This window comes from Euprymna scolopes, chromosome 13 (assembly GCF_053919585.1).
Source record: "Euprymna scolopes isolate OS-2025 chromosome 13, ASM5391958v1, whole genome shotgun sequence".
Lineage (NCBI taxonomy): Eukaryota > Metazoa > Mollusca > Cephalopoda > Sepiida > Sepiolidae > Euprymna > Euprymna scolopes.
Genome location: NC_136494.1, coordinates 102238111 through 102257971, shown reverse-complemented (window position 1 = coordinate 102257971; position 19861 = coordinate 102238111). Strand labels below are relative to the sequence as shown.

At 35.1% G+C, this 19861-nt stretch overlaps 2 protein-coding genes across 2 annotated transcripts in view; both read left to right on the top strand.

The window, feature by feature from the left end:
* LOC145292115 (gamma-tubulin complex component 2-like) overlaps nt 1–3148 on the top strand; it is a 146431-nt gene extending 143283 nt beyond the window's left edge. Inside the window, exon 31 of the mRNA XM_080138219.1 lies at nt 2586–3148. Within this exon, the coding sequence (XP_079994345.1) occupies nt 2586–2653 (68 nt within the window). The 3' untranslated portion in view covers nt 2654–3148. The remainder of the gene's footprint in view (nt 1–2585) is intronic.
* Nucleotides 3149–15278: 12130 nt separating this feature from the next.
* LOC145292303 (general transcription factor II-I repeat domain-containing protein 2-like) lies at nt 15279–15689 on the top strand. The gene has a single exon (XM_080138631.1). The coding sequence runs from the start codon at nt 15279–15281 to the stop codon at nt 15687–15689; it is 411 nt and encodes a 136-aa protein (XP_079994757.1).
* Nucleotides 15690–19861: the final 4172 nt, after the last annotated feature.

Below are 19861 nucleotides of genomic sequence, written 5' to 3'. Positions count from 1 at the left end.
GCCATTGCCGCCATGTTGTATTACTGTGCCTGTTTTACAAGTATTTTAATTGAATGTGCTCTGATGAATTTGTAGCAGTTATGTCCCCTTGATGTATATATTCCTGATCAACCCGACGAGCAGCAAAATTCCACCCTGTTACGATAGATGTCCTTAGATGCTGGAAAGCCTTCTACTCCCTTGAACTGCTAAACTTTGGAATTCCCTCCGTTTCCCAGCCTATACTAACATGCCAAAGTTTAAATGTAATGTGAACAAACATCTCATTGCTCAACTTCCTACATCATATTTCTTTAGATAATGTCCCAAGGAGTAGCCCCATACATCCAAGTGGCAATATACCTTGGTTGGGGTGAGATAAAACAAAAAAATAAAAAATACACTGTCCTGTTTAATTCTGAAAGTCTACCTATAGATTAATTATTTGACAGTTTAATTTAGCATTGAATAATAGATAGATGGTTGATATGTCGTTAATTAAACCAATCATTTGTGTTTAAGGCCATTAAAAGTTAATGAAAATTTGCAAATACAACTAATATATTCATATTTGTATATTTATTTTCTATTATTAAAATTGTTAAAAAATTATGTGGCAATTCAGACGCAAGATTATATATAGATGCAACTAATATGTTTCTATGATTTATTGTATTAATTAAAATGTTCTTGTATATCATGAATATATGATGGTTTGTTTTTCCCTCTAAATTATCACCAATACTACTTGTTCTCGTTTCAAGCATCAAATATGTTAAAAATTGTTATTTATTAAATCTTTGAAACTGTTATAGAGAAAAAGCCACATCAGCCCATATCCAAAATTATAAACTAAAGATAGACTTCGTTATGACATGAGACTATATATAGCTACAAGTAATGCATTTATTGGCGTTTTTACAGAATTGGGACAAGACTTTTGGAAATCATAAAACTGTATTTCAGATGAAAACAATGGTATTTACGTATTCCTGGTATTTTTAAGATGATTATATCCAAAAATTACGAAAATCAATAAGGTAGAAAATTTTTTAATAAAGAAAATAAAAAATAGAATTTGATGAAAATCATCGTAAAACGCAGAGTTCAACAGAGGTAATTTTCCATGGTGGCAGTTTTTCACCTGCTAACATGATTAAAGTTTTTTTAATAATTCAATAAAATACGGGTAATTTTGACTGCCTAATTTGGAAGCTACAATTGTAACTTATTAGAATCAACAAAAAAAAAAAAATCCAGTTGAAACCATTGTTTTTTTTTAACTGAAAACTCCATTTATCTACTACAAAATCTTGTCCCAATTCTGTAGAAGCACCTATTTATATTATTTATTTATTAGTTGTTGCTTTTTCTGTTTCACTTTGTTTAAACAAGTTACAAATAACAAAGGTAATTTATTCATAATAATTTGATTAGAAATTCTTTTAAAAAATTTGTTTGGGATTTGAAATTCATAATTTTCTATTTTTTCTTTGAACATAATTTATAATTTGTATTATTTATATTACAAGGCTGCTAATTTTAAGGTTTCCCAATTAATATTACTATTTATGTTCCCATATATTTTTAGATAATGTATTATTCCTGTGTTTTTCATTTTCAAATGCCATCGTATGGTAAATATATCTACCATTAAATGAATTTTCTATTTGTCCTACAAATACCTTTTCTTTGTTATTAATAATGTTATTTACATTTGCTTTTTATGTTACATTAAGTGTTTAACATTTGTGTATCATATTTCTGAATTTTTCAGATGAGGATTATTTATTTGTATTATTTGGATTCATCGGACTACTGTTTTCATCTTGAGTATGATATATATATATATACAGTAATATATAGTAATAATAATTAGTAATAAATAATGATATTTACAACTAGAAATAAAAATAGGTTTAAGGCCCCTACAATTCATACAAGAATTGTCTGCAAGGACCTGTGATGCAGTGGTTAGAGTACTTGGAAAAATCAATTGCAAAAGTGATATTCTCCTGAAGGTTGAAGATTCAATTCTCACTTTGGGCGACTGAAAAATACAATTGCAAATTATTTAGGACCTCTATCCAGTCATGGCCGATGGAACAAGAGCATGCTACTCCTGTGAAGTAAATAAAGGGTTTTGCTCAAAATTCCGTCCAAATTCCCGAGTTAGACAAACATTTCCAAATTTGACAAGATGATGAAGGTCAGAGATTACATTGACCGAAATGTTGTGAAAATGATACTCGATGAGAACAGTAATCCGATGAATCCAAATAATACGAATTTGTGTATCAATGGTGAAATTTTCTAATGTTTATTTTAATATCTACATAATTGCAATCTAGTTGCAATCATAGATCTCAGTTGACATATATCAAAATTTCATTATCTTTTTTCTTCTGAATGCAATCCAAAATTAGAAGAAACATATTAAGTTGGGTTTAAAAAGGGTATAAAAATGTTAAAGGAAATCTGTAATTGAAATAGGATTGCACTTTTGCCACCATTCAACATATTTCTTTATTATCATTATATAATTTTGATTATTAATTACAAATTAATTGTATAATTCATATTTTTGTGTTTATTTTGCTTTTCAGATGACCTTCTTGATCAAGGAATTTCTTCATTAAAACTAAAAGAGACACTGTCAAACATCTTTTTTTAATAACCCTTCAGATCGAAGTGACTCTTTCCATTGGAAAACAATTCTTCAACAAAATGGTGATTCCCTTTTGCAAGCAATGACTTTTGCCAAATAAAGTAGCCACAACTAATCTCAAACAGACCAAGGGGATGTTTTAGTCCTGCTCATTGCATTATATCCCTAGCTGTTACTGCCCTTTGTGCAAGAGAAACTTGATTCTCTGACCTCATAAAAAAAAGGATCCACAATCTCATTGTCTAAACAAGTTTTGGATAAATTCATCTACAATTAGAATCCCTCTACAACCAACAATTTGTCTGCAAATACATTTCAACTGTGCTGATTCATCTATTGTTGTAATTTATCTATAAATTTAATTTTTTTTATCAGTCTGAAATGTGTTAATAGAATCCAATGCAGAAAAAATATGACAATACTACATTTTCAGTTTTTAAACAATTTAAATTTTGCGTATTTTAGGCATTAAATATCTTTAATAATGATGATAAAAATAAATATATTTAACTTAAACAATGAGGTTGGAAAAAAGTTTGTGTGCCATGCAAACATAATGATGTATTATGGGAAAATTATTAAAAAATAACTATTCTTCAAAATAAAGACCATCTTTGCTCATGACCTTCTGCCAATGATAATGTCAAGCTTCCAGAATTGATTAAAGTACCAAAATGATGATCACCAAACATCTTGCTTTGAATGGGAAAATTCTTGACAAGATGATTCAAATCAGCAATTTTTTTTTTTAATGAAATTTTGCATTGATTGGAGAAGATTGATTAGATTAGGCAATTTTTTCTTGCAGTTTCATGTGCCTTTGCATGAAGTCATGCCAGTTTAAGTTTGCAAACAAAGTCAAAGAAGCTCTTCAAGATTATTTTGATTGAAAACCAAAATATTGGTACTTTTATTAAATACAAAAGCTTGCAGTTCATTTGCAAAAGATTGTCGATAATGATGATGTTTATCTTGAAGAATAGTTGTTTTTTTAAATTCTTTTTTTAACGTCGCTATACAAACTTTTTTCTTAAACAAATAATTGTACTTGATAAATACTTTAATATTTTGTTATCTGTTTCTATTTACTCCTGAAAAATCTATTAATTTCATTTCTTGTTGTTAAAACTATTTTTTGTCCAATGCATTTTATAATCCTGTCCCCTTTTTCACCCCTTGTTTATAGGTGAAATATTTCCAGAAACTGATATAAGAAAAATGGCTAAGTAACAGGGTTATACAATTCTCGAAGCAACTCATGTATGTATGTTAAAATGATACTGCCAGCTGGAAAACTATAGGGTATAAAGTTAAGTTTATTTTATAAGACAAGTATTTTCTGGGGATATTGCATACTTTTCCTGAAAAAACAAAAACGAATATGAGATATCTTGATTGGGAGGAGGTCCCTAAAGTTGGGAAAAGTATTTTTGTTAAAATTCTAAATTTATTATTTTGTGAAATAAAAATAATTTTAATGACTCTACCTTTTATCTAAATCTTATAGATGAATTTGCATAGTTTAATTGTATTTGTAGAGGAATTAATTGGACATTGTCTGGAACCAACAGCACATAGTGAACCCCTCTCATATTTTCTAATTGCCTCTTCTTGCCCCCTCCTTCTCCCCGATACCTTCTTTCCCAACATCCTTCTCCTCTCCCCCCTCTCTCATTTTTCTTTGCTGTTGGTATTATTTGTGAGCTGTTCTATGAATTAGAATCCTACACTTTTATAAAAAGTGAAAACCCTTTTCTTTTTTTTTTTAATCGATTGCAACCCCTAATCGATTGGTGGGCTAAAGGGAAACAGTAGATGTGATCCAATGTGACATTGAATTTTTTCGAACACCCACCAGAACATCCAATGGAAGATGAACTCCAAAAAATCTAAATTTTTCTAACCTGGATTAAAATTTATTTTAATAATGTTTCGATTTGCTCCCACCTCCTTTATCCAATTCAACCTGTTCACCTTGTTTATTTTAAAAAAGCATTCAAATTATAAAGAAACAGGAAGAATATTTACCTTTCCACACCCACCCACCTCTAATTCTTGTGTGCTTGTTGATAAACGTTGATGATTAAGAATGTTGACCTGAAAATATTTAATAATAGCTTCATTTTTTTTTCTTCACAAATATTTATCTTGTAAAACAACAAAAAAAATATTGCTAACGTTTTATTTTTGAAGTGTTTTAATTTTCTTTTTTAGGTATTTTTACAATTTTAAAAGCATTTTGCCATATTTTTAAAGGAAAGTTTATCTAGACATTTAAATCAACTTTGTATTTTTTTATATTGAATCTCAATTTCTATTTCTTTTGTCCAAAGAATTTTTCTAAAATCTAAACTTGATTTTTGGATCTGTGTTGTTAATTTGCCATTCATTCTATGCAAATGTTTCGTTTTGTTTGGTTAAGTCAACAGGATTTTTTTTCTCTATTTGAAGTCTGAAGTTTTCTTCAGTTCAGCCATTTTGAAATATTTTGCTGCAAAACTTATTTTAGTTTTGTATTGTTGATTTTCAAGACATTTATAATGGCTGAGTATTTAATTGTATTTTTTTTTTCATCTGAAAATACAGGTGTGCTCTTAGCATTTACAAAAAGTCGTAATTTGTGCCAAAAAAGTTTTTTATAGTCATGGAATGAATAAAAAGATTTAAACAAAAAAATGCACTCTTTACATCCAACCCACCTCAGTATACACAATCTAAAAATAAGACATTGTACAATTATGGCGTCTGTTCTTTTTTTGTTGTTTCCAATATTTGGTTGCAAACATTTGTGACTATCCTCTTCCAGTTTGGCATACCATTGACTACATTGTCCCATGTACAAGATACGCTTCCATACTTCAAAATGTTTTTTGTGCTGTCCTTAAATCTCAAAACTGTGATGATTTCTTCTAATTCTTTCTTCTGCTTGTACATCATACAGAAATATCTTCACTGATCACTGATTGGTCAATGTGTGCAAACTTGACCAATCAAAGGTAATCAATTTCTGACAGGATTAATCTGGAGATCTGCAAGTCTTTGTTATTATGGAGTAATCTCATCTGATTTTGTGTATCAAGCTCAGATGTTATTGAACTATTATAACAGTCACTTTAGCAGTTGTATATAGTAAGAGGGATGATACACTAATTGTATGTTTTCGTATTTCTTCCTATTAAAATCTCAATAGTCATAAACACCCATCTCTTAGTCTTATCGCATGCAAAACACCCTAAACCCCCCCCCCCATTCTACTGCATAAACAATTGCAAGTTTCGTTTATGAATATAAAGAAGCGTGGTGGTGTCATTTTCTTGGATTCAGATCTGAAAATAAAATTTTAAAAGTGCCTTTTCACTAAGGAAATTAGAAAATTGTGGGAAAAAAATCTTCAAGGAATTGTTTTGCTTTTCAGATTTGTGTTTGCAAAGAGAAAAATTGCAAAGTTTTGAAAAGGCAGCAAATTTGTCCTTTCCATGAAAGGAGTTTGTCACAAAAGTTTTAAAGAATTATTTTGGACGGATCTTCTGCTTGTTAATAATAAAATAAATTCACCAGTTTTGCACCACTTTTATGTCTTCCTTCAAAGATGAAAATCAAAATATAATACTACTAAACTTTATGCATAGAATTCTTATTCCAATTTTGATCCAAATCGGTTAAATGATTTTGATTCTAAAAAATATGTCTAAAACTTGTGGTTAAGGAGTCTTAAGAAAAAATTTGAATTAAGAAAATCTTGTTTAATTGGTATCTCATAACCATGGGTCAAATTTAATGCAAATCAGAAATATTTGAATGTTCAAATTGTAGATCTTGCCCATGTTGTACCTCTAACAACGCTTTAAGGTTCCCTAAAGTGAAATTTTGAAAATATTAATTAATATTTATCCATGATTTAAATATCAAAATATGAGATCTTCATGATGATACATAAGATGTTAAACTAAATATAAGCTACATTAACCTAGTAGCTGTATTCTAAAATTCATAGTGATCCATTTATTAGTTTAGGACTTTGTCTGTCACTGTTTTATGGGATAAACAGAAATTGGTGACAAGCACTTTTGAAGTGTTGAAACAACAATGTTAAATAAAAAAAATGATTTGTGATTTTTCTATGTGCAACTGTTTATATAGTAATTGGTTATGAAATGGTTGCATGTTTTTGTGCTGTTTTTAATTTTATCTTTTAATAAGATTATCTCAAGTTTGCAAATAAGAAACATAATAAAACCATTAGGTTTTAGCAAATCAGATAAAACAAAACATTTTAATGCTAATGGTTGAAGAGTTGAGCACATTACGATTATTCAAGTTTTTATTCCTTAGATTCTGATTTCATTTTTTCTTGTATTTAGTTTGGAAAAATACTCATTTTGCCCAAAGTTACAAATATTTCAGATATTAGCAGAGGTTGCAAAAAAAAAAAAAAAAAAAGAAAAAAGACGAACCATCTAATATGAAAGTAAAATAAAAAAAATATGTTTTAGTTACAGTTTTTACTTAGTGATATTTCATTTTCAACAAATTCATTTTTCTTTTTATGTTGATCACTAAACAACTCCTAAAAAAAAAAAAGAAAAGTTCCACATGTAATAAGAAAACCAATTTTTGTTGACATGTTTAACATTTTTAATTGTTTTTTTTTTTCTCCTGTAATTTTACAGCTGGGTTTCCTTTTCTGATGTTTGTTTCGACTTTTTCGTTTCAGCCTCTTTCAGATTGCATCCCTCTTGTTGCTTTAAAACAACAAACAAACAAAATGCATGCAACGCCTGCAAAATATTTTATTTAAAAATTATTTAAGAAAAATCAAAACTAATTTATCTTTTATTTTTTTTTGTTTTTGCTCGATTTTTCTCAATTTTTTTTTTTTTTTTTTAAACATATGCATGTGTTTATCTTCATGAAGTTATCACTAGGACTATGACAACAGCATATTCTTTCCCTTGTTTTGATTCTCAGGCATATATCGATTGATATCTTATATGTTTTTATGTAGAGTGATGTGATCCTCGGTTGATTGTGTCTGTGTAGGATATATACTAAAGAGTCAAAACAATGAAAAGAATATGCTGTTGTCATAGCCGTAGTGATCACTCATGTAGATTCATCACAAAACAAGTTTTCTTTTTCATTTTGGACTCATAGTCATCCCAAATAAGGCATATTAACATTTAGATATAAAGGGGCTACTGTTTGGAACCATCTCAATTGAACACATTTAAATTTCTGCGGGTTAGTACAGTCTGAGGAACAGAGGGATTTTTTTTTTTTTAAATGGAAATCACTCTAGACAAGGCATTGTGCCACTTGATGTAAGGAGCTAACAAGTACAAAAGCTGATTATTGTAAAGACAGGAGATGCTTATTGACCTTTTCTTGAAAAGACCAGGGCTGTTGGTAAAAGGAAAACAGTGAGCAGAGAGAGATTTCCACAAGCTTGCAATGTTGGAAATAGGCAGCTGTAATTCAATGAGGTATTATAAGACCGAATTGATGGAGACCACTAGACCAATGAGTGAAACGAGCTGGAACAAAGGAAGTAGGAAATAGATGAGACAATTCTGAGGAACATATGCCATAATAGTTTTTGTAAAAAAGACTGAGACTAGCAACATCACATCTGTGAATAAGAAAGAGCAATGGATTTAATATATGGACTCCAATTTCAAAGTCTAGCATTATCTACTATTAGAGTGTAAGGTTTTTCAGCATCTAGGGATCTTAGCATCTACAGTGAAAGAGTGTGTTGCTGCTGCTAGACAGATTTGTTGGGTGTATCTACGGTGGAGGGATACAAGTGCCATGAGTTCATCAGAACATATTTCATTATAGTATTGTAAAACGGACACAGGGATGCAACATTTCAATGATGGGACTGGGGTTGGAGCTTGGCTGATAGTGCAGGACTTAATAGATCGAGGACTTTTTTTGCACCAGCCCGGATGTGGCAACAATATTCCATGCATGGGTAAATCGTGGCTTTGTAGATATATAAAATACTGCCAGGTGTGAGTAATTTTCTAGTATGATAGAGGGAGCCCACCTTCTTTGCAGCAGCCTTGTTATTGACCAGATTCTGTAATTTTTTTTCTCCAAATTGTTTTCATTATTCCAATGCAAGTTACATAATAATGTGTGTCTTCATTTGTGTATGTGTTATTATCTTTGACACCTATTTAAAAAAAAATGGAATCATTTGATGACTACAGATGAAATACCAGCTACTCTCCTGGGTGGGTAGTTTAAATATGTGTATATTATAATTGCACCCCCCCCCCTCGCAAATGCATTTTAACTAAAAATACGACTGATGTGTCATGCTGAAATTTGTAAAACAAATTTTTTAAAATACAAAAAATGATTTAGTAAATCTGCTAGAATTATTTTTTTAGAAAAAAAAAAAAGATAATTATTAGCTATTGTGTATTCAATTTACTATTTTCTAATTTGAAATCACAAAAGTTAACTGAAAACAAGGGAGATAAGTCAATTTGTCATACACAATCGTCCACACTAGAAGTATCTGATATAACTGTTAAAACTGCATTATTCAATAAATGTTATTATTTTTTGTAATGATTTTTTTTTCTTAACTAATTTTAATATAGCATATTAGAAAAATGCTGACTTTGCATAAAGTTATTTATAGACACCAATGTTTGAACAAGAAATACTTGTCATGAAGAGCAGGCGGTTTGGACTGCATTGAAATCAACCATGCAAGCCTCAACAGTAAGTGAGAGGCAATACATTAAAAGATCCAGTGATAAAAAGAAAAGAATGGTAAATGAACATCACAACAGATGCCAATGTCAAAGTAGTTTAACCACATAACTTGCACAAAAACTTCAGTGGAACACTATATAGATTAGTCTACACCAGAAAAGAGAGAAGAATCCCCAGCTGGAGGAAGCTGAAGAAAAGTTGACAAAGGATGGCAACTGTATAAGAGAGAAAAAAAACTCATATAAGAAACTTAACAAGAATTTTTGCAATAGCTCAATAGTGTTTATTTACCATCACTCTCTAGAGGTTTAGATACAAGGTCAGGTGTGATTTTCGCCTATACCTCTACAAAGCCATTTCTCGCCAGCCTTGTTGGCATTCTCCAATAGGGGCACCTCAGGTAATTAGCAATCAACTAACCTCTACTCCAAAGTAAAGCCTGCAAAAGTAGACCAAGGGCTAAGCAGAACCATACTTTTGGGTCGGTCAGGCTAATCTAACCTTTTCTATCAAAGAAGCCATTGTAATTGTACAGAGCTAATCTAACCTTTTCTATCAAAGAAGCCATTGTAATTGTACAGAGCTAACCTAACCTTTTCTATCAAAGAAGCCATTGTAATTGTACAGAGCTAAACTAACCTTTTCTATCAAAGAAGCCATTGTAATTGTACAGAGGTAATCTAACCTTTTCTATCAAAGAAGCCATTGTAATTGTACAGAGCTAATCTAACCTTTTCTATCAAAGAAGCCATTGTAATTGTACAGAGCTAATCTAACCTTTTCTATCAAAGAAGCCATTGTAATTGTACAGAGCTAATCTAACCTTTTCTATCAAAGAAGCCATTGTAATTGTACAGAGCTAATCTAACCTTTTCTATCAAAGAAGCCATTGTAATTGTACAGAGCTAATCTAACCTTTTCTATCAAAGAAGCCATTGTAATTGTACAGAGCTAATCTAACCTTTTCTATCAAAGAAGCCATTGTAATTGTACAGAGCTAACCTAACCTTTTCTATCAAAGAAGCCATTGTAATTGTACAGAGCTAATCTAACCTTTTCTATCAAAGAAGCCATTGTAATTGTACAGAGCTAATCTAACCTTTTCTATCAAAGAAGCCATTGTAATTGTACAGAGCTAATCTAACCTTTTCTATCAAAGAAGCCATTGTAATTGTACAGAGCTAATCTAACCTTTTCTATCAAAGAAGCCATTGTAATTGTACAGAGCTAATCTAACCTTTTCTATCAAAGAAGCCATTGTAATTATACAGAGCTAATCTAACCTTTTCTATCAAAGAAGCCATTGTAATTGTACAGAGCTAAACTAACCTTTTCTATCAAAGAAGCCATTGTAATTGTACAGAGGTAATCTAACCTTTTCTATCAAAGAAGCCATTGTAATTGTACAGAGCTAATCTAACCTTTTCTATCAAAGAAGCCATTGTAATTGTACAGAGCTAATCTAACCTTTTCTATCAAATGAAGCCATTGTAATTGTACAGAGCTAATCTAACCTTTTCTATCAAAGAAGCCATTGTAATTGTACAGAGCTAATCTAACCTTTTCTATCAAATGAAGCCATTGTAATTGTACAGAGCTAATCTAACCTTTTCTATCAAAGAAGCCATTGTAATTGTACAGAGCTAATCTAACCTTTTCTATCAAAGAAGCCATTGTAATTGTACAGAGCTAATCTAACCTTTTCTATCAAAGAAGCCATTGTAATTGTACAGAGCTAATCTAACCTTTTCTATCAAAGAAGCCATTGTAATTGTACAGAGCTAATCTAACCTTTTCTATCAAAGAAGCCATTGTAATTGTACAGAGCTAATCTAACCTTTTCTATCAAAGAAGCCATTGTAATTGTACAGAGCTAATCTAACCTTTTCTATCAAAGAAGCCATTGTAATTGTACAGAGCTAATCTAACCTTTTCTATCAAAGAAGCCATTGTAATTGTACAGAGCTAATCTAACCTTTTCTATCAAAGAAGCCATTGTAATTGTACAGAGCTAATCTAACCTTTTCTATCAAAGAAGCCATTGTAATTGTACAGAGCTAATCTAACCTTTTCTATCAAAGAAGCCATTGTAATTGTACAGAGCTAATCTAACCTTTTCTATCAAAGAAGCCATTGTAATTATACAGAGCTAATCTAACCTTTTCTATCAAAGAAGCCATTGTAATTGTACAGAGCTAATCTAACCTTTTCTATCAAAGAAGCCATTGTAATTGTACAGAGCTAATCTAACCTTTTCTATCAAAGAAGCCATTGTAATTGTACAGAGCTAATCTAACCTTTTCTATCAAAGAAGCCATTGTAATTGTACAGAGCTAATCTAACCTTTTCTATCAAAGAAGCCATTGTAATTGTACAGAGCTAATCTAACCTTTTCTATCAAAGAAGCCATTGTAATTGTACAGAGCTAATCTAACCTTTTCTATCAAAGAAGCCATTGTAATTGTACAGAGCTAATCTAACCTTTTCTATCAAAGAAGCCATTGTAATTGTACAGAGCTAATCTAACCTTTTCTATCAAAGAAGCCATTGTAATTGTACAGAGCTAATCTAACCTTTTCTATCAAAGAAGCCATTGTAATTGTACAGAGCTAATCTAACCTTTTCTATCAAAGAAGCCATTGTAATTGTACAGAGCTAACCTAACCTTTTCTATCAAAGAAGCCATTGTAATTGTACAGAGCTAACCTAACCTTTTCTATCAAAGAAGCCATTGTAATTGTACAGAGCTAATCTAACCTTTTCTATCAAAGAAGCCATTGTAATTGTACAGAGCTAATCTAACCTTTTCTATCAAAGAAGCCATTGTAATTGTACAGAGCTAATCTAACCTTTTCTATCAAAGAAGCCATTGTAATTGTACAGAGCTAATCTAACCTTTTCTATCAAAGAAGCCATTGTAATTGTACAGAGCTAATCTAACCTTTTCTATCAAAGAAGCCATTGTAATTGTACAGAGCTAATCTAACCTTTTCTATCAAAGAAGCCATTGTAATTGTACAGAGCTAATCTAACCTTTTCTATCAAAGAAGCCATTGTAATTGTACAGAGCTAATCTAACCTTTTCTATCAAAGAAGCCATTGTAATTGTACAGAGCTAATCTAACCTTTTCTATCAAAGAAGCCATTGTAATTGTACAGAGCTAATCTAACATTTTCTATCAAAGAAGCCATTGTAATTGTACAGAGCTAATCTAACCTTTTCTATCAAAGAAGCCATTGTAATTGTACAGAGCTAATCTAACCTTTTCTATCAAAGAAGCCATTGTAATTGTACAGAGCTAATCTAACCTTTTCTATCAAAGAAGCCATTGTAATTGTACAGAGCTAACCTAACCTTTTCTATCAAAGAAGCCATTGTAATTGTACAGAGCTAATCTAACCTTTTCTATCAAAGAAGCCATTGTAATTGTACAGAGCTAATCTAACCTTTTCTATCAAAGAAGCCATTGTAATTGTACAGAGCTAATCTAACCTTTTCTATCAAAGAAGCCATTGTAATTGTACAGAGCTAACCTAACCTTTTCTATCAAAGAAGCCATTGTAATTGTACAGAGCTAACCTAACCTTTTCTATCAAAGAAGCCATTGTAATTGTACAGAGCTAATCTAACCTTTTCTATCAAAGAAGCCATTGTAATTGTACAGAGCTAACCTAACCTTTTCTATCAAAGAAGCCATTGTAATTGTACAGAGCTAATCTAACCTTTTCTATCAAAGAAGCCATTGTAATTGTACAGAGCTAATCTAACCTTTTCTATCAAAGAAGCCATTGTAATTGTACAGAGCTAATCTAACCTTTTCTATCAAAGAAGCCATTGTAATTGTACAGAGCTAATCTAACCTTTTCTATCAAAGAAGCCATTGTAATTGTACAGAGCTAATCTAACCTTTTCTATCAAAGAAGCCATTGTAATTGTACAGAGCTAATCTAACCTTTTCTATCAAAGAAGCCATTGTAATTGTACAGAGCTAATCTAACCTTTTCTATCAAAGAAGCCATTGTAATTGTACAGAGCTAATCTAACCTTTTCTATCAAAGAAGCCATTGTAATTGTACAGAGCTAATCTAACCTTTTCTATCAAAGAAGCCATTGTAATTGTACAGAGCTAATCTAACCTTTTCTATCAAAGAAGCCATTGTAATTGTACAGAGCTAATCTAACCTTTTCTATCAAAGAAGCCATTGTAATTGTACAGAGCTAATCTAACCTTTTCTATCAAAGAAGCCATTGTAATTGTACAGAGCTAATCTAACCTTTTCTATCAAAGAAGCCATTGTAATTGTACAGAGCTAATCTAACCTTTTCTATCAAAGAAGCCATTGTAATTGTACAGAGCTAATCTAACCTTTTCTATCAAAGAAGCCATTGTAATTGTACAGAGCTAATCTAACCTTTTCTATCAAAGAAGCCATTGTAATTGTACAGAGCTAATCTAACCTTTTCTATCAAAGAAGCCATTGTAATTGTACAGAGCTAATCTAACCTTTTCTATCAAAGAAGCCATTGTAATTGTACAGAGCTAATCTAACCTTTTCTATCAAAGAAGCCATTGTAATTGTACAGAGCTAATCTAACCTTTTCTATCAAAGAAGCCATTGTAATTGTACAGAGCTAATCTAACCTTTTCTATCAAAGAAGCCATTGTAATTGTACAGAGCTAATCTAACCTTTTCTATCAAAGAAGCCATTGTAATTGTACAGAGCTAATCTAACCTTTTCTATCAAAGAAGCCATTGTAATTGTACAGAGCTAACCTAACCTTTTCTATCAAAGAAGCCATTGTAATTGTACAGAGGTAATCTAACCTTTTCTATCAAAGAAGCCATTGTAATTGTACAGAGCTAATCTAACCTTTTCTATCAAAGAAGCCATTGTAATTGTACAGAGCTAACCTAACCTTTTCTATCAAAGAAGCCATTGTAATTGTACAGAGCTAATCTAACCTTTTCTATCAAAGAAGCCATTGTAATTGTACAGAGCTAATCTAACCTTTTCTATCAAAGAAGCCATTGTAATTGTACAGAGCTAATCTAACCTTTTCTATCAAAGAAGCCATTGTAATTGTACAGAGCTAATCTAACCTTTTCTATCAAAGAAGCCATTGTAATTGTACAGAGCTAATCTAACCTTTTCTATCAAAGAAGCCATTGTAATTGTACAGAGCTAATCTAACCTTTTCTATCAAAGAAGCCATTGTAATTGTACAGAGCTGTGCGCTCTAGCAAGCTAGTAGGTATGTCTCTGATTTATTTTTTTTCAAAATTTAAGAATATAAAAATAAGCAGAGGAGTTCAATTAACTAAAAAAAACGTACCATTTCTATATGGAATGGGAAGTTGATTTTTTTTTTCACTGTCATTTTCTAAGTGTGTTTGCCTCATCTGCCATTTTGAAGTCGCTATACTGAAAACGGGAAATGTGGAGTGGAATTTTCAGACTGTCCATAAAAATTATGACACTGAATTTCCACCAAAAAGCGAGCTGAGAAAGATAAAGGAAAAAGAACTGAAATCCCAATTGTCCGAACAGCAGACATTTTTCAAACAGCTAACTTCAAAAGCAAATGCAGCCACCGAAGCTTCATTCCTGGAGACTCATTTAATTGTTAAGAATAAGAAATCTTTCCAAGATGGAGAAATGTTAAAGCTGCTGAGTCGTTCAAAGATTTAAAAAATAAAACAGCAAGAATCACAGTTACAAGACACAGTGAAACCATGGCTCAGGATTTAACCAAGCAACATTGGAAAGACATTTTAAAATGTGAGTTTTTCTCTTCAGCTGGATGAGTCTACTGATGTGAGTGACACAGCCCAGTTGTGCATTTTTATTCGGATGGTGTTTACTAATTTGAACACAAAAGAGGAGCTATTAACAATGCTGCTTCTGAAAGAACACACGCAAGAAGACATATTTCTGTCCTTTAAAAACTTCATTGAGAATAACCAGTTTCCAGTGTACAAAATGGTGTCCATCACCACTAACGGCACACCTGCAATGATTGATCACCTGAATGGGTTTGTTGCCAAGTGCAGGGAGAACGATTCTTTCTCAGACTTCCTTAATTACCACTGCATGATATACCAACAAGCTTTATTTTCTAAAATGCTCAACATTAAAAAAATAATGGAGGTAGCAATAAAGATCACCTGTTCTATTTGTGCCAAATCTCTTCAAAGGCGGCTATTGCATTCATATCTGAATAACAATGATGCTGACCACTCTGAGTTATTGTTGCACACTAATATCAGATGGCTTAGTCGAGGAAAATTCCTACAAAGATTTTGAGATCTCTGTCCAGATATCAAGGTTTTTTTTCAGGAAGCCAAGAGTGCAGAATATAACCAAGTAAGTGATGATCAGTGGCTGCTAGACTTAGCATTTTCATCTGATCTGACCAACATGTTGAATAACCTTAATCTAGAGTTGCAAGGAAAAGACAAAACTGTGATTAATATGATAAGCTCAGCTTATATTTTCAAACGAAAAATACATTATCTCTTCTCAAAGCTTCAACACCATGATTTAGCAAACTTCCAAAACCTCACATCAGAGCTGAAGATGCAGGGGAAGTCATGTCTGCAGCTTGATAGTGTGCGCTACACAAATCAGTTTGCCTGTACAAATTTGATAAAAGATTTCAAGACTGGTTTATTTGAACCTATTGTTACATTCATGTGCTACCCTTTTCAGGAAGATGCTGCGACTATTCCACTTGCACCAAAAAATTGTGACATTGTTCCACCTGAACTCATCTCGAGTAGACGATGAAATTTTGACACTACAAGCTTACATTGAGTTGAAGTGTAGAGTGCATGGACAGTTTTGGAACTTATTTACAAATGAAAAATATCCAGAGAAAATGTGAAACTTCATTTACTGCATTGTATTCACCTCTACTTATCTATGTGAGTCAGCCTTTTCCCACATGAAGATTATTAAATCCAAGTAGCGTTCTACCATAACTGATGATCATTTAGAAGTATGCTTGAGGCTGGCCACTTGGCCTTCGGGACAAGATCAAAGTGTAGTATCTGTTCCGGCAGATACTGCACTTAAGATAATTTGTACCAGTCAATGGAGGGGAAACCCTCTATACTGGGACAATTATTATTTTTGGTAACCAAAGTGACCCCTTTTAGGGGAGCTGGTTTTTACCTCACATTAAAAACGGCCTTGTGCCTAATTTGCTCAGTGGGGGAGCAAATAAACACCATCTGTTCCGGCAGATGCTGCAAGCTATGACTAGCTATGACTAGCAAAGACCAGATGTGGGGGCAACCCCACATGCCTGACCATTAACCAGCTCCCATTTCCCACCTCTCGGGAGCTGGTCCCCTTTTCCCCTTCCCCCTCCTTTCACTCCTCACATTAAAAATCGGCCTTGTGCCTAATTTGCTCGGTGGGGGAGCAAATAAACACCATCTGTTCCGGCAGATACTACACTTAAGATGATTTGTACCAGTCAATGGAGGGGAAACCCTCTATACTGGGACAATTATTATTTTTGGTAACCAGAGTGCCCCCTTTTTGCCTACTTTTAGGGGAGCTGGTTTTTACCTCACATTAAAAACGGCCTTGTGCCTAATTTGCTCAGTGGGGGAGCAAATAAACACCATCTGTTCCGGCAGATGCTGCAAGCTATGACTAGCTATGACTAGCAAAGACCAGATGTGGGGGCAACCCCACATGCCTGACCTTTAACCAGCTCCCATTTCCCACCTGTCGGGAGCTGGTCTCCCTCTTTCCCTTCCCCCTCCCTTCACTCCTCACATTAAAAATTGGCCTTGTGCCTAATTTGCTCGGTGGGGGAGCAAATAAATACCATCTGTTCTCTGATACATACACAGCGATAGGCAGTGTTGTTCTGGCGACACATTCTCGTGCCCAGCGAGCTTGTTGGGTAGCGTTCTGTCCGCACCCCCACTTGGTCTGTCTTTCTCTGCTCTCCCCCCTCACGGGGGGATCCGAGCTGATAATTTACGACCTTCACGCGAGGGAGGGTCGGAAACACTTTCTCTCTTCCCTCCACTAACTTCCCACTCCCTCTCTCAGTTCTATCTCCCCTCTTGCCGCCTTTGGCGCCACTTCTTTTTTGGCGCCAAAGTCGGCTCCCACTTTGGACGCCGACTCCACGTCACTCATTTTGGTGAATTATACAGGGAAGAGAGAGATTTTTTCAAAAATGGACACCCCCAGCCCGGGGACCACCAATACCGATACCCCCAGCCAGGGGGCTACCACAAGAAAAACTGCTCCCCAAGAGGACGACTCCCCAACAGGGGAAGCAAAAAGCAACGGGGCATACCGCCCGGACACTAAACCGAAGGACGCCCCCCAGAAGGGAGAAAACTCACCAGCAGCTCCCCAAGAGGGCGACTCCCCACAAAGGGGAGAAAAAACAATGTTGGACGGGGCATCCCGTTCCGACAACAAAAATCAAGAGGCAGTAGCCCCAAAGGACGATAAGGGAGACAGTGCTCCCCAAGAGGGCGACTCCCCACAAAGGGGAGAAAAAACAATGTTGGACAGGGCATCCCGCTCTGACAACAAAAATCAAGAGGCAGTAGCCCCAAAGGACGATAAGAGAGACAGTGCTCCCCAGGAGGGCTACTGCCACAAAAGGGGAGCAAATCAAGAAAACGAGGGGGCATACAGCCTAGACCTCCCCAAAACAAAAAGGGGCAAAAGCTCCCAAGGACAATAAAGAGGACAATGCTCCCCAGGAGGCCGACTCTCCGAAAAGGGAAGTATTTCCTGGAAGAAGTATAGAGCAGGGAGAGTCGGTCCCAAAGGAAAGCGGAAAGGGAAATGCCCCTCAAAATAGCAACCCTTCCGCCAAGGAACAGCAAAAACAGTCCAACCTCACCAAAGATCCAACACCAACAAGAGGGTCGGCATGGGGGAAGACTGTAGAGAAGCAACTGTCCCCTCAAGAGTATAGAGACTTGTACTTGACCAAGTACAGACAATACATAGAGGGGGCAGAAATTAAACCAGTGCCAGGCGCTTGGGAGGCAATCGAAGACAGAGTGCTCTCCCTCATCATCTCGGATATGCCGGAAAACCGCCTCCTAGGGATGAAAAAGGAAGACATGGCAGGGCTCCTACACAAGCTAAACATACCGGTATTATACCTGTACCAGAGGAGCTACGCCATGTGGGACATCCTCCTACCCACCAAGGAAGATGCGGAGAGACTCTCCCTACAGGAAATTAAGTATGGGAGAATAAAACTAAAGCCCGAATACCAGGGCAGGACAAGGACCCGGGTGCAGGTATTCAATGTACCTATGCAAATATCAGCAGAAATCCTGGGATCCTTCTTCACACAGTTCGGCGAGGTGGAAAAAATAACCCCATTGCGGTCGAAAACCGGCATGCACTTGGGCAGCTACACTGTGGCTAAAGAAAGAAGGCTTCCAGGCGATACCAGCACAGCTGACATTTAAGGAGGCAACTATGACAGTAGTAGTGGAGGGGCATCGTCCGCACTGCTGGATCTGCCAAAAACAGGGTCACATGGCCAAGAGCTGCCCTCAAAGGTCAACTCCTACTCAAGTGACACTAAAGGCGGTCCCAACCTCTGAGACAGCACCAGTGTCCAAACAGGCTGTCACAACTCCTGCAACCGGAGCACCAACCCCAGCACCGAGGAAACCCAAAACTGTGCAGGAGGCCAAAGTGGAGGAATGGATCACGGTAATGAGGCGGAAATGGAAGCCCACAATCCCACCTGCCACCGTCCCACAACCAACCCAACAACTGAGGCAGCAACAACAACAGCAGCCTCCACAACAGCCGCAGCAACAGCCATGGCAGCAGGCACAGCAGCAGCAGCCAAACCAGCCATTGAACCAGCCGCAGCAACAACATCAGCTGCCACGGCCAATGCCACAACCAATGCCACGAAAACAGTGGCAACAACAAAAACAGCAGCAGCAGCAACAGCCAGAACAGCAGCAGCAGCAACAAAAACGGCTGCAGCAACCAGAAAAGCAACAGCACCAACCGGAGAAACAACAACTAGAGGAGCAGCAACAATCAACGGTCCCCACACCAATTGAGACGGATGAATCTGCTAGTGAGAGGGAGAGGAACTCAACCTCACCACTCCCTGGTTCATTCAAAAGAATAAAAAAGAAAAGGAAAGGGGAAGAAAAGGCAGCCCCCACTCCCTGTGAGCATACACCACCTCTAACAACAACACAACCCACTTCCACCCCCATACCACATACTGCACCAACACTAGACACCGCACTAACACCAACACCAACATCAGACACCGCACCAACACCAGACACTGCACCAACACCAGAAACTGCACCAACACCAACACCAGACACCGCACCAACACCAACACCAGACACCACACCAACACCAGACACCGCACCAACACCAACACCAACACCAGACACCACACCAACACCAGACACCGCACCAACACCAACACCAGACAC

What these genes read in the sequence shown, in the direction of transcription:
- LOC145292303 (XM_080138631.1), top strand. Translation starts at nt 15,279, where the DNA reads ATGCTGCTTCTGAAAGAACACACGCAAGAAGACATATTTCTGTCCTTT.